The following is a 15055-nucleotide window of genomic DNA, read 5'->3' on the forward strand; positions in this document are numbered from 1 at the left end:
AAATGAATTTTTAGGTTCTTTACTGAAGGGATAAGAATTTTTCAGGCTGAGAGAGTAGATGGAGTTAAGCCTCAAAGAAAACTTTGCTAGAACTTCCTAGGATTTTATATGGAGTGGCATAAGTGTTGATGTCGTCAGTAGAAGCCAGGAAGAGCTGAGGGAGGTAGGTTTATGGAAACGCTTCGAATGCCCACTTGGTTAATGTGACCTAACAAGCAGCAGGAATAGCCTATGTGACATAACATGGAAAAGAGGGAAGATTTTTATATATTTTAAATTATATAGCTGAATTTCCATATTTCAATTGTTTTTGAAAATCACTTTGCATCCTGAGAGGATGGGCCTGGCATAGTTTGTGGTCTATGAGGCTTGAACCCAACCATCTGTAAGAGGAATAATACAGTGGAGTGGGTAAGAATGGAAACACCAAGAGCTCACCTCTTGACTGGGCAGAGGAGATGAGGCCAATGCTAGTGGGGGGATTGCTTTGGAGAGGAAAAGCTTAACTGTTCTTTCGGATTTGGGCAGGGTTTCATGAAGATAAAAGGATAATTGTTAGTATGGAGAATTGTTGAGGTTCTGAGGGAAGAACAGAAGGGGTTTGGTTTTCCCAGGTTTGGTATTAGGCTTAAGAAATGTGGAGAGGCTTGAAACTGGTCCTGCGGGGGATGTGGCACACAGCCAGGAGAGGAGCAACAGCACTGCTGAGCTGGAGGGAGCGTCCAGCTGCCTTGAGGGACTCTCTCCAGCCATGTGCAGAAGCCCAGGATTAGAAATGGAGAAACTTCATCTGAGCCTCAGCCAGGAAGGATATTGAAAACTCAGGCATGAGGGAAGAGAAAACAAGGCAGGGAACCAAGAGTGCATAAGATGCATAGGAGCATCATTGCCACAGCTGATCCAGGAGCTGGATGATGAGAAGAAAGGTTCCTGTGGATGGAAGCTCCTAAATAAAGATGAAGAAAGATTTCTCCAGGACAGAGGCAGAAGAATAAGGAGGGAGAAAAGACAGTTTACAGTCAGGCAGAGTATTTTAGAATGGTGACTTTTTTTAAATAGCCGCTCCAGCGGCATATAGAAGTTCTCCAGCCTGGCACTGAATCTGAGCTACAGCTGTGACCTCTGCAGCAGCTGCAGCAACACCAGATTGTTAACCCATTGCACTGGGCTGGGGATCACTTTGCCTCCACAGTGACCAGCTGCAGTCAGGTTCCTAATCCACTGTGCTACAGCGGGAACTTCTAAATGATTTTAGAGAAAGCTGCTTCCTCCAGAATGAGGGTGATCCAAATTGGCCTCCTTGATAAAGGGGGAACCAAGGCAGTAGATGAACTTAGTGGTGAGAAGGGTGCTAAGAAGTTCAAGAAATTGTAAAGCTAGAGGCAGAAAACTACGTATCATGATGTGATGTCTTTAATACTTCCAATAGATGTGGAGTTGTGTGCAAAAAATGAGGTGACTAGGCAAACTTTATTTTAAAGGCGCCTTACCTCACTTTGTGCCATGCCATTTAGGCAGATTCGATTCCCAGGTCTGTTTTGTTCTCCCCTGTTTAGAATGGTTTTCAATGATACATGCCTTTCAGTTGAAGTTGGAGAGGGTGGTTATTACAAGTTATAGGTGAGTTGGCCAGACGTGGTTGGGTATGTCTTCTCAGCTGGCATCCAGGATTTATTTAGAACGCACAGCCCATTTCAATGAAGTGGTTTTAATTAAGATGCGGGCCCGTCAGTGTATACATATTTAGGAAAAAATGCATGCCAAAATTAACCAGTTGGGGGACTATTTCTCCCCTTGTAATTTTTGCTCACATAATCTTTGCATTATTTTGCAGTCTTCAGAAAGGAGGACTAAACCTAAATGAATTATTGTTATAGAACAATAGTTTCAGGTATGAGGATATCCAGTTGTTACTCAATATTTGTACTGCTATGTGGGAAAGGTGAAACTGTTTGCTATATGAGTTCATCTAAAAACACCGAAGATGATTCTGTACGAACTATGGTGTTCATTTGGTCAACAGGGGTGGAAAGAGTTCTCTTTTAAAAGACATCGGTTTTGTTCAATTCTGCATTCTTCTGATTCATCCCTTAGGCTTCAGTTTGAAATGTCATTCCCTCAGGGAAGAATTTCCTGCTCTTTAACTGGACAAGTCATCCCCAGGGTACCTCCCTCCGCCCCAATGCTCTCCTTGTCTGAAGCTTTGGTGTAGTTCCTCATGTGAACGGTGTGCTGGCTGTAAGTTTCAGAAGGGCAAAGATGGTGTCTGCCTCATCCCTCTGCAGGCGTGTTGGGAGAATCTACATAGTCTTACAGTGAAGGGTTGTGGAAAGTATACCTGGAGTCAGGAGACGTTAAAGTTTGCTCCCAATGCTGCCTCTAAATGATTGACTTGGAGCAAAGCACTTTCAGTGTTCCTTTCTTCAGCTATAAAATGAGGGGACTAAAACGGATGATTGCTGACATCGTTCATAGCTCTGTGCTCTGCACAATGCCATGTAGAGAAGTATTTTCAATGAACAAATCTGCAAAGGTATAATGAATGGGAAAAATTAGTGCAAAGGCGTTGTTTCCCCTGCGGCCATTACTACTACTATGCGTCGATTTCATGAAACAAGTTTCCAGGGAGATGAACTGCTGAATAGGGTCTCCTGGAACCTGAGACATAAGACATGACAATTCCCAATTGGAAAACAGAGGGATGAAAAAGGTGGGCCCTGGGAAGGACGAATAGGATTGACGGGTTTGCAGCCAACAGAAATTGTCACCCTCACTCACTCTGCCTCCGCGAAGAAGGTGTCTGGATGAGTGACTATGGGCGGCCCTTTGCCTTTCTGCTCTTGGGAATTCTTTTAACATCAACTTCATTAGTTACAAAGGCAGCAATCCATATCCAATTTTCTTTTTGTGTCAGGATTGCTCATGTATAAACTAGGCTCCTTTGTTGGAAACGTTTGCAATTAATCCCATAAACAAATACACACAAAATGCAAATCTTGGTGCTGCCCCAGCCAACCCTGCTGACTCTGAGGCCTGACCGCCATCTATTATACACAGAAATGAATTGAAATCCCCACTTTGGGCCTAACCTAATTTTCCAGTGATAATAGGCATGGATTCCCAGAAGCATTCTATGCCTCTTGATAGTAACGTCCTCATTTCCTTTCCTGGTAAATGTTTTAAATAAGATTTTTAGCACCAAAGGAAATTAACCTTTAAATTAATTGTAATTATAAAATGCCATCACTGATTTTTGTCTTCAGCCTAATTACTTTCTATTATTTAAACAAACCTCACCTCCTGTGAGCTTTTAAGTTTGTTCCTCCTTCACTCCCTGCCACACAATGCCAACCCATCCCGGAGGAGGCCTCCCTGGGGCCCTGCTGCTAGAACAGCCTCATTTAAATGTCACACAGGATTGAGGGTTTGCCCTTGCTGCTTATTTACAAGGTGCTCTTTCAGGGCGCTGTGTAAGGCTGCTCTGCTCAGATGTTTCCGTTCTGTGTACCTGGTGGCCCTCCTCAGAGGTGCAGTGCTTTTTTCAGTCCTGCTGCTTAAGAAGGAGATAGCCAAGCCTGGCCTTCTATTTCTAATAGATGCCATTTCCACCATGAAGGCATAGCTGGTCATAATGAAGGTGGCCACTGCCAGCCTCGTTTCTCAAAAGACTTAACTTTGAATGTACCATCTCCTTTTCTCAGCTTTGGAGGGCTTTTAGAGTTCTGTCTCCTGTGCCAGCTCTTTGTCTTGTTCTCACAGGACTAAAGGATCCCAGCAACTTTATTTTGTGAGTGTGTATGTTGGCGCTAAAACCATCTTATTTTTCTACATGTAGCTACTCTCCTTCTCATGTCATTATCATTGTGAGTATAGGGAGAGGTGGTGAGGAAACAGGTACAGAACACCCAGAATAGGTGGACGGGGTCTGGAAGAACTGGAAGAAGCAGAATAATCAAAATGGAAGATGTTTTCTTTTAACCATTTCTGCACATGCCACCACTTCTGCTTCCTGTTGCATGCTCTGGCTTTCTTTTCCACTGAGGCTGATTAAAACAACATGGATATTATTCATCTACTGGATCGCATCGGTTTTCTGCATAACACAACTCCTTTATTGCACCCCGGTTAAAGGTGCTCCTTTGCTAGTCTGGATATTGTCACCCTGACATTGATGCTTTAGAACCAAAGTCTTGATTGTTTTGAATCAACAAAGGCTAGAGAAGGAATCAATTTTTCCCCCCATATTTTTGATTTGGGAATATTAGATTTATTTAAAGATGATCATAGTGTGTGCATGTGTGTGTGATAAACAGAATATAATGGAGATATTAAGAGAAAAGGGAGAAGATAATTGTTATAAGAAGCAGACCCAACTCAAAAGTGAATATCCAAATTTTAAAATAAAGTGCACATGTTTTCTCAGTGACCACAAGAGGGAGCAATTTAACAGGCTGAAAGACCAGCATTAGTTTTGGGATACTTAATGTAAAAACTGTCTATTATGGAAAAAATGCCATTGTCACTTCTAGGAACTCACATGTGATTGGGAGGAGGCACATATATATGTAAACATTTCTTTCAGGTGTTGATTATTTTTTACGTAATGGCAACATTTTTTCGTTTTTCTTCCATTTAGAAAACGGTAAGAGGGTTTATTCTAACTGGTTATTCATTTACTTAGAATGAACTGGGGTCTAAGAAAATGTCACATTTCCTTAAGGAGTCTCTGTATAGTCCAGGAAATGTTTGCGGAGAGCTGACTGGTTGATTTCCCACAGACTCTTGAGTCCTGCCCCAGGGTGTGGGGTATGTTAGATGCAGAGGATATAGCAGTGGTCAGGACAGATGTGCTCCCCAGTGGCATCCCCTAATACTCTTATCCTGAGGGAGTCAATATGTGCTGTGTTGTGTCAGAAGTTCACTGAGAAACTCTGTGACTTTGGGCAAGTCATTTAATTTTTTTGGGGGGGGGTTGCACCCATGGCATATGGAAGTTCTTGGGCCAGGGATCCAATCCAGGCTGCAGCTGTGACCTATGCCACAGCTGTGGCAATGCCATATCTTTAACCTGCTGCACCAGAGTGGGAATTCCCAAGTCATATAATATTTATGGGTCTATAAAATTAAAGTGTTGAAACAGCAATAGGCAGTAGTTTTCTATCATTTCAAACTCTGCAGTATTCTTTGTTCAAAAGAAATCCTCAAGCAGAATCAAAAATTATACAACTAAAATAAATGCAGACCTCTGGTGCTTCAGGTGCTGGGAAGGAGCAAGGTGACACCTTCCACCTTGGCCTCATGACAATTCCGCAGAGCATGAGATAGTCTAGTGGCATCTGAAGTCTGGGGCTCCAGACTCTAGTGATATGTGATTCTCTTTGGAGATGGTAAAAGAAGTGGCAAACTTTGGTTTTGTGAGTGGCTGGCAGGTGTAGACAAGATTATTTCACTCAGTCGCCTTCAGAATTACAAAACAAAGGTTATGAAGGAAACAATCAATACTACTTTCATTTGCTTGTTTGTATATGATACTTGAAAAGGGAAATAAATCATTCTCATAACTTTACGTGTTGACCTGGAACCCAAGAACTTGGTGGTTTCTTTGAACTGCTAATTGCCCATGTCTTTAGTTATATTTGAAGGGTGACATAACAAGGAAGAAGCTCAGGTTGTATAGTATGGCCCTAACAACCAGATAGTGAAAGAAAGCTAGGAAGGAAGGGGAAAAGGCGAGACGGAAGATGAGGAGACATATACCCAAGTGTTAACTGAGAAACAGAATTCAAAATTATGAGATTCAAATTTTTGTTTGTCTAGCTGTTTTTTTTTTTTTTTTTTTTTTTTTTTTTTTTTGTCTTTTTGCTATTTCTTGGGCCGCTTCCGCGGCATATGGAGATTCCCAGGCTAGGGGTCTAATCGGAGCTGTAGCCACCGGCCTATGCCAAAGCCACAGCAACGCGGGATCCGAGCCGCGTCTGCAACCTACACCACAGCTCATGGCAACGCCGGATCGTTAACCCACTGAGCAAGGGCAGGGACCGAACCCGCAACCTCATGGTTCCTAGTCAGATTCGTTAACCACTGCGTCACGACGGGAACTCCTGTCTAGCTGTTTTTACACACTCTGCCATAAACTCACATTCCTTTGTAAACAGAAAGAACCAAGTATTTAGTGGACGAGCGCTCCTCCTTTCCCACCTCTACCCTCCCCACAGGTGGGAGAGTGTGTCCTTGTGCTCAAATAATTGCATCCAAACTCAATGATCCTGTCAAACTGGAAAAATGATCAAAACATAACAGCAAAAAGTTCAATACACAGAAGTGGAGGCCAGCAGGTTTTAGAAGAAAAATCAAACAAAAATAACAGAAAATTATTAGCCTCAGAGAAGTGAATAATTTCCTGTGGTTTGCTTTTCAAATGAAATGTTCTATAAATCGATTGTGACTTTTATCCCAAGGCTAGTTTATTTTGGAGAATTCAGGACAGGCTTTTATGCATTTGTGCTTAGTTGCTGGGTTGGTGCATATGTGTGTGTATCTATGAATTTAAACATCTAGAATGAATTTTTCAATATTTTCCCCAAATAAGTCCCTTGAGGATATTTTAAAATGCCATTTCACAGATTCTCCCAGATGATTTGAATATTTAATAACATTTGCAAACACACTGCATCTCTTTTAGGAAAGATGGTGACTACTAAGAAAAGTGGATATTCTAGAGGAGTGATGTTTAGTTTTAGTTTAAGGCAAAGATTTATAAGAAAATAAAAATCGAGAAATCAACTGGCTTTTTTCTATTACGGATTAGTGATGTTTTCCACAGCCACGTGTCTTCCCTTTAATTGTCTCATCTAACAACACTAATGAAGCGGAGAGGGAAGTTCTTAGTTCTGTCACTGTCAGTGGACACAGGACTCTGGCGCAAGGAGAGCTGAGGATGGAGGGAGAGAAGAGCCACAAGTCTAATAAAAGGCAGAGACCAGAAATCTAGGAACATTTATTACTTTCACAGAATACTGTCAAGGAGAACAGGCAGAGGGGGACAGAAAAGACAGAGGTTCATAAGAAAACCTCAGCATGGTGGGCAACAGGATGACACGGCAAAGAGCCCAGCACAAAGACAGCTCAGGAGGGGACGCCTGCTCTCCTGGAGAAAAGCCTTTTCTTCTAAGACGTCTCGCTGCCTTTTCATGAACAAATAATATGAAAGTATGTTGCGACAGTTGCCTGACTCAAATAAGGCTCAGGTGTTGAGGCACACCCTCTGGAGTAGGTCCCTGCTTTTTTTTTTTTTTTTCCCTCTGAGAAGCTTCTCATCTGAAGGCAGATCACCCAACCCTACAGCAGGAGATGCTGACTGAACTCCTGCCTGGTAGCAGTGAGCTGGGAGTGGGGAGGTGGGTAGCATGACAGCCTAGAGCCTCTTGCCCACAGGCATTTGATGGGCAGTGAGCAAAAGTCAGCCCCACTCTGTTCCCCAGAGGCATAATGGGGAGCCACGTGGTATCTGCGAGTGAGTGCATCTTTAGACATAGGATGTTACAGAATGTTACAGACTGAATCCTGTCTCTTCCCAAATGTACCTTTTAAAAGGCCTAACCCCTTCATGTGATTGTATCTGGAGATGGGGCCATTAAAGAGGCCATAAGGGTGGGGCTCTAATTCAATAGAACTGGTGTCCTTATCAGAAGAGGAAGAGACAGGGGAAACACAGACAGGAATAAAAGGCCACCTGAGGACCACGTGAGAACTCAGCCTTCTGTGAGCCAAGGAAAGAGGCTTCAGAAGAAGCTGAACCTACCAACACTTTGACCTTGGATTTCTAGCTTCCAAAATTGTTATCTGTTGTATAAGCTGCCCAATCTGGTGTATTTTGTTGGTCCATCCCTAGGCAACCAATTCGTGGGGGCAGAAGTGCCTGCATCTTCCCTTTTGAAATCTCTGCTCCAAGGGTGGTTGTCATCCCCTGGTAGGCACAGCAGATGGCAGTGGTGTCCTGTGAGTTTGCACAGCCCGCAGGCCGGGCAGGCTGGGCCTCTGGCTTAGATAACCAAAGGGTCAGAGAGGTAAACTTCAAGGTATAGGGTTTTCATTGTGAAAATAACAACTTCACCTTAAAATGTCTATAATAATTAAACTGGCCTCTAGAAAAGTAAACAAGATACTGCTTAAAGAAGAAATAGGAGAAAAAAATCTTAGGCAATTGATGTGCCTACAGTCTCACTCCTAGTTCAGGGACGATTTATTGCTATTTTGTGCAGCCTGAACCCAACTTGCCTTAGCTCCCCAGAGGTTCGTGCCTCCGAGGCTCCCAGGCTACATGAACTGCTGAGACTGAGCTATCGAAGCTGAGCACAGAGCTGGTCAGTGTCCTATTGACATTAGGAATTGCTTCAGTCTTACAGGTACCATAATTAGGCCCTTATCTCCACAGCCCATTCTCAGCACAGTTACAGAACCCAAACTGTCCTCTGTTCCTCACAAGGCTCTTAGGAATGGAAGCGTAACTAATTTAGCCAGTGGGGAGCTGGCACCTCCTCCGCCTACACTGCAGCTCCCCCGCCCCCCGCGCCCCCATCAGGATGCTTCATTGCAAACCCATAGCAGGTAGTAACAGTCACACAAATTGCCTTCCTGCTTTAGATACACATTAAAATTCTCCCATATTTCAGGGCTTACTGAGAGCATTTGTGTGTGTATGTGTACTTTCAGCAAGTCAGAACACTTAAGGGATCAACATTTTCTTTAATATACCAAAATAGAAACTGCAACCTTTTTTATACTTGAGCATTAGAAATCACATGTTCTAGCCGTGCCTGAAGGCAAATATATAAACTAGTGCTCAAGACAGCAATACATAGGGCATGTGACTCAACAAATATTCATAATTGTGTGTGAGTGGCCACAAGTAGATGACCCTAACTGGACAGAGAACTAGCCCAAACGACCATCTCCTCCAAGCTGTTTAGTAGTCCCACCCATGTCCAAGGTAAACATGAGTCTATTTGGATATAAAAATAAGAGTGGTTCATATGCCCACTGAGCCAAAGGCAAATTTGAAAAATTATCTATACTAAGTCTGCTTGTTTTTTAGATTAATAAAGGCAGATAAGGAGTTGTCAAAATATAAAGGCATAGGTATCATTTTTTTTGGAGTCTTTTGGAAAATAGTTTACTAGATATTTGATAGTGTTTTTCCAAAAGATGTCTGTGACTTCATATCCCTTTGGATTTATGTGGATTGACCAAAACTTGACCTAGGGCAGAATTCCCTAAAATGAGTTGCCTGGAATTCTAAGAACTTATTTTATATATATATAATATATATAATAATCTGTGTTCAAATGTTCAGATGTTTATGGGATATTAACTATACTTTTCTGTACAATGACTTAACATCTACAAAATGATCACTGGCTATTCCAAAGTAAACCCTGACTCACCCAAAGTATCTGGAGACCTTAGATAGCCCCAAACCTTATTCTCTGACAGTTACAATGAACATGAACTTCATGAGGATTGCTTTCAAACTCAGCCATTCCTAAACCCGGCCTTGCCTGTTCCTTTTCCTAGAAATCACAGTAGAAGCATTTGCTTACAGTTCTGCGCACGATCGCGCTCTCTGCCTCATGACTCACTTTGTGCTCCCCTGCTGGCATGCTGTGTTGTCCCCAGGGACCCCTGAGTATGGTAAAACCCTTCCTGGTTTCTCCCTTTGATCTGCTTCTGGCCTCGTTATACATCACCCAATACAATATGGTTAAAACAAAACTGTCGATTAGGGCAAGTTGGACATACTGCTTTTTTTTTTTTTCAGTACTCTCAGGGATGTTAATACATGAATGTGCATTCTAAATTTTCAGGGTCAAACTTAATTGGCTTTGGAAACTTTTTGAGCAGTGTAGTTTATGGACTAGCATTTCTGGGATCCCCTTTGGGAGGGACTCTTCTGGTGAGAAACTGATCATCTGTCCAGGAGACTTGGTATGTCAGTATTTCCTGAAGATAAAAATGCAGACACTATTGTGAAATAATAAAACCAAATGTTATAGTTGAAAGAAAGCTCAACTCCCATATGAAATTTAACCTTTAGACTCGTGAAGGATTTGGCACCAAGTCACTGAGTCGTAATATCTCGAACTCAAGTTTTTAAAATCCATATATTTTTAAAATCCATATATATTTATCTTAATCCTTGAAGAAGTCTTTTTGGACTCAGGACAAGTGCTTACTAGATGTCTTTTCTCTCTTGTACCTTCATTAAGCAACTCAAAATCAACCTTTCCAAACTGAACCAATGGTTGCATCCTCATTTCATCTACTCACTCATATGAGAAAGGCAGAAATCTATCTGTCTCTTATCCTTTACATAGTACCCATCCAGAGCCCATTAAACACTTATTTTTGCATTTAATAACCTATCCACTCCAACACTGGTCTTAGTCCAGACCCTCCTCTCACATCTCGGTCATTTTCCTGGTGTCCTGCCTTTCCCATCCAAGTCTTTCCTTCCTACTGATTGTATTTTTTTTTTTTCCTAAAGTGCATTTCTGACTCCATTATTCTATTAACTATCTGCCAATTGACTTGCCATCATGCTATATAGAATCAAGTCCAAACTCCTTACTTTGTTCTAAGTGCTTTTCTGTGATTTCATCCATGTTTCCTTTTCTGGTTGTCTCTGGGCGCCAACCTCTAGCACGGGATGTAATTCGGTCATACTAACCTGGCTGCTCTGCCCTCTACATGGCAGGCTGAGCCATGTCCTAATGCTTTTTCACCTTTTTCCTAGGATCACTATTCTTGGCATTAGCTACCCCACGAATGTGTCTTTCAAAATCAACCTCGAGGGTCCTTTTCTATGAAACCTTTCCTGATTCCTTTTCTATCTCCCAACACTGTACACTCTACAGAGTTTTATACTTATTCGCATTTTTTTTTTTCCACTGCAAACTGGTTAATTCCTGAGAGGTAAAAGACTGCATGTTATTCAAAATATCTAAAGCTTGGCAATTGTACTTGACACGCTGAGGACTGTTTTTACAAATACTTATAAAGGACGATCGTTTCTTTTTGCACACAGCACCGTGTAAACTATTCACTAAGTATTCCTGATTTTACATCATGTGTGAGTGTGACTGAGAATGAGCCGCCTCTAAATGAATCACTTGATCTGCCTCCTTTCTTGTATGATTGGAAAGTAAAAAAGGTACACATTTCTCTTTGAATATTTTTCTCAAATCCTCCTTTAACAGAGCAGCGGATTCTCCTCTTTGCTCCCACTGTCTTAATATCTATCCTAATCATTGTGAATATTTTTGGAAACCGAGAAATATGTTTCCCAACCCTGATTTTTCCTCACCGTAAATGTAGCTTCATGGGCAAGTACCCAGAGAGCATAGAAGTGCTTTTTTCCAGTGCTCCTACTTCAGAGCCTTAGAGGGCAAGGAAGGAGTGAAACCTTCTACCTGCCACTTAAAATTTTTTTTTTTTTAAGAAAAGCAGAAAACAATGGAGCCACTTAGAGGCTTATGAGAGGGTACCGCCATCTAAATTCTGGATCGAGCAATAGTGAATGCTGAGGCTCTAGTTCTAGCCACTTGTATCAAATTATAGGAACAAGAAGGAAATAGGAACATTTAGTTTCATAACACATTTCTTGAAATAATCTGAAGGCAGCTTTTATGAGAATTTTAGGAACTATTGCACATTGATTGATAGGATTTGTAGTCCTGGATGAAATTGATTAGTTATCTATATGCTGGACATGTTCATGAGAAGCATTTCAGCCCGATGGTACAAGGGGCTTAGGCCCTGTTCTAATGAAGTGTTAAGATATTATCTGAGAGGAGGCGGTGAAGGTGCTCTGAACTTGAAAGACACAGAATAGAGCTTTAATACTTACAGCTGTCCTCTTCTTCAGTTATACATTTCACAACATAACAGGCGTAGATGAACCCTGCCAGCTGAAACAAAACAAAGATGCTTTAGACATGAGGCAAAGGCAGTGGTCTTGGACCTCACGGGGGGAGTGACTTTTCAAAGGCAGGTGGTCTGTGTGGCTGGATTTAGTGTTCCAAAATGGCTCCTCAGACTGGATCTGGACTCCAGTGTGGCTTCTTGATTCATAGAAGGTCTACTTGCCTTGAAAAATGAGTATACTGCTGTTTTTCATCTGCTCTGCATTTAGGCATCAGATTTTTTAAGTGCCAGGCAATCTACAACAAGTTTTTTCTGGGTCTTGAGAGGGAAAAAAAGTATGGCCATTCATTAATGGATTAACATCTATACCAATAAATTTCTAACTCACTTTTCATTAGCCTCGAGACTTAAGATTCTAAAACTGGATTCCTGTTGACTATCAGAAAAATGTTTTGAGAGGAAAATATTAAGGACACTCCATGGAATGTTGCATGAACACTTTGTCAGTAAGAATAACTCCTGTGTATACCAGAGCAGGAGCCAGCATATACCAAGTATAATTAAAATGACATATTACAGAGGAGCAATGAGGCGGATGCCTGTAAGGAGTGTCACGATGTATTGGGCTGGGATTACAATTACACACCCAAGAGCATCCTTTCTGAAATATACCACAGAGCAGTCCCTGTGGTCAGGGAAGTCTTAGCTCACTGAAATTAGTACCTGTGAATGAGCACAGCAAACTCTTTGATCTCTCTCCACTCAAGTGGTGTAGTTTTGTATTCCTTCATATAAGTATTTAGTTATATAATGAGCACTGGTGGAAGGAAACAAACTAATATAATTTCCTAATATGTGGAAGACTTTTTCTCCTCCCAAACAATCACAGTTTGAGGAAATCCTTAAAGAGAATCCTCAGGATAGTGATGCAAATTATTCACAATGACATTTCAGACAGACATTGATCTAAATATTGACTCTTTACAGTACTATCTGGCATTGGGGAAGGGAACCTTAGGAAAAAGGCTGCAGTCTTCAGTCAGGAAGCAAAGGCACAGGGCAAAATTTGCTGCTGTGATAAGCCTACTGAATTTGTTTTCTATTAGCTGACAGCAAACTTTTTGGAAGATGTGAGTGGAACTTTTTAGGTCAGAGGGTACACTGAGAGGTATGTAATGAGCAGAACTACTTGGAGACAGAGGTCCAGTTAAAAGGAACTTTAGAAAATCTCATTTGAGAAAGCATGTTCTGGCAGATTTTAGTTCTCTTCCAAAAAGAACTGGCATGAGATAAAACACTGGTTTTCCTGGCACAGAAGCGGTGACCCTGCTTGGGAGAGAAATGGATGAGAAATCAGACTTGGGCAACATCTTCTTAATGGGCTTTTCTCTTCAGATCCTGGATAAGAGGAAGTGGGGAGCCCCTGCCCCCCACCCTCAAATGTAGTATCTGAAACTTTTCACATAAAACAGATACCATATCATTGATGCTACATTAGCACTAAGGTTTTTAAAAAATATATTAGAAAGGTAATCATTTTTCTCTTTGAATTATTTGAACTGTTATTTATTGTTGGCAAAAAAATTGAGATAGTAAAAACCATTTCCTTTTATAATCACGGTCACTATTTTTACACAACTTTAATTTTTAGAGTACAGGATACTATTGAACAGTATGTCCTGTTTGGCTTTAGCAAAGATTTGATTTGACTAAACAAAGTCATAACAGTGATTTGAGCATTTTTGCGGGTAGTGGAAAAACAGATGATACTAACGCTTTTAAATCTTGTATCCACCAGGGCCCACGAAAATACTCTGGTCACGGGTCCTGGATCTGTCTGTGGAAGGTAAAGAGGCTATGCATTTTGTTAAATCCCCTGGGCCTGTATTTCCTCTTCCTCCTCCACAGGAAGGCCTTACCCTTGAGGCATTTAGCCATAGATTTATCAATAGTTTCTCTTCTTTTCAGTTTAAAACACTACTTGAGTTATCTTCAAAGCACCTTTTTTCCTCATCACAAACTTTCGATTTTTTTTTTCTCTTTAAACGCATCACTTCATTACTTTGCAATGAAAATCTAGGTAAAGAGCATTGATAAGTCTTGAGATTCAGGACCAGTGAGTTTAAATGTCCCATGAAAGTGTCATAAGAATCTCAATTAGTAACTGCATTCCTCTCCCAGAATGCAGCCACGGCCCTGTATTCTGCTTACCCGTGATCTTTTAATTGTATTCAGTTGTATTCTTTAACTATCAGGGGAGCTGCTTTGATATAAAAGTAAATCTGCATTTCATTACAAAAGCTTGCTGATTAAGAACTTCAGCTCTTAAATTGGTCACCTCTAAATACAAATGGGAACTGGTTTCACCCAAATTAATCAAGATTCATAAACCTCTTTTCCCTTTCAACTTTTCTACACCAAATTTTTAATTTTTATTCCCTCACAGCAATTTATACATTTGCCTACAGAAAAGCAGTTTCAAATAATTTCTTAGAGCTCTGAATATGTCCTATAATGTGTGCCACTCTGCTAACTGGCTTCGGGGACCACAAAAATGAACCAAGTCAGCTTCCCAGCCTGGCACCACTGGCATTTTGGGTTGAGTGATTCTTTTTGTGGGTTCTGTTGTACCTTAGGGGATGTTTAACATCCTGTGATCAAGACCAACTGATAATTGGGATCATCCATAATGCCTCCAGACATTGTCATACATCCCTTAAAAGGCAAAATTGCCCCTCATTAGAGACACTATTTTAGACACAGTCTAAAGGATTTTGCAATCTTGTAGCATAGATAGACATATAATTGTAATTCCAAGTAGATTAAGATAAGTGTCAGGAAGAAGGAAGAAAAGTGATTATCTCCTAACTGACAAAGAGTAAACGGGGTGTTTTCACGCTTTTAGCACATTAATCCTCACAACTTCCTTTGGAAGAACATTACGTGTAGTTTTGCAGAGGAGAGGTAAAATGGTCCATGCTTTGCCAGAGTGAGTTCATCAAGTGAGGAAGTTAGATTTTGTTCAAAGAAGAGCCAGTAGTCTCATTTGATGAGGATTTGTGAATTTCCTATTAGAACAATAGGAGTAAAAGCTGTGAAGGCAGATTAGGGTCATAATCAGAGGGCTTTGATT

At 41.2% G+C, this 15055-nt stretch overlaps 1 protein-coding gene across 29 annotated transcripts in view; it reads right to left on the reverse strand.

Annotated features, from left to right (window-relative positions):
- Positions 1-15055, reverse strand: part of NKAIN2 (sodium/potassium transporting ATPase interacting 2) — a 1025455-nt gene that overhangs the window by 11268 nt on the left and 999132 nt on the right. For 17 of the 29 annotated variants that reach the window (XM_021072801.2, XM_084957888.1, XM_084957869.1 and 14 more), the window contains one exon: positions 11906-11966. The exons of 2 other annotated variants lie outside the window; for them this stretch is intronic. In XM_021072801.2, coding sequence (XP_020928460.1) covers positions 11906-11966 — 61 coding nt within the window. Of the gene's footprint in view, positions 1-11905; positions 11967-13696; positions 13760-15055 lie in introns of all 29 variants that reach the window. 10 more of the 29 variants (XM_084957870.1, XM_084957866.1, XM_084957863.1 and 7 more) reach the window with 1 other exon arrangement.

The sequence above is a fragment of the Sus scrofa genome, chromosome 1, assembly GCF_054392235.1.
Source record: "Sus scrofa isolate SSC_HxYL_T2T_F1_AM1 chromosome 1, Sscrofa_HxYL_maternal_Yorkshire_Landrace_v2.0, whole genome shotgun sequence".
Lineage (NCBI taxonomy): Eukaryota > Metazoa > Chordata > Mammalia > Artiodactyla > Suidae > Sus > Sus scrofa.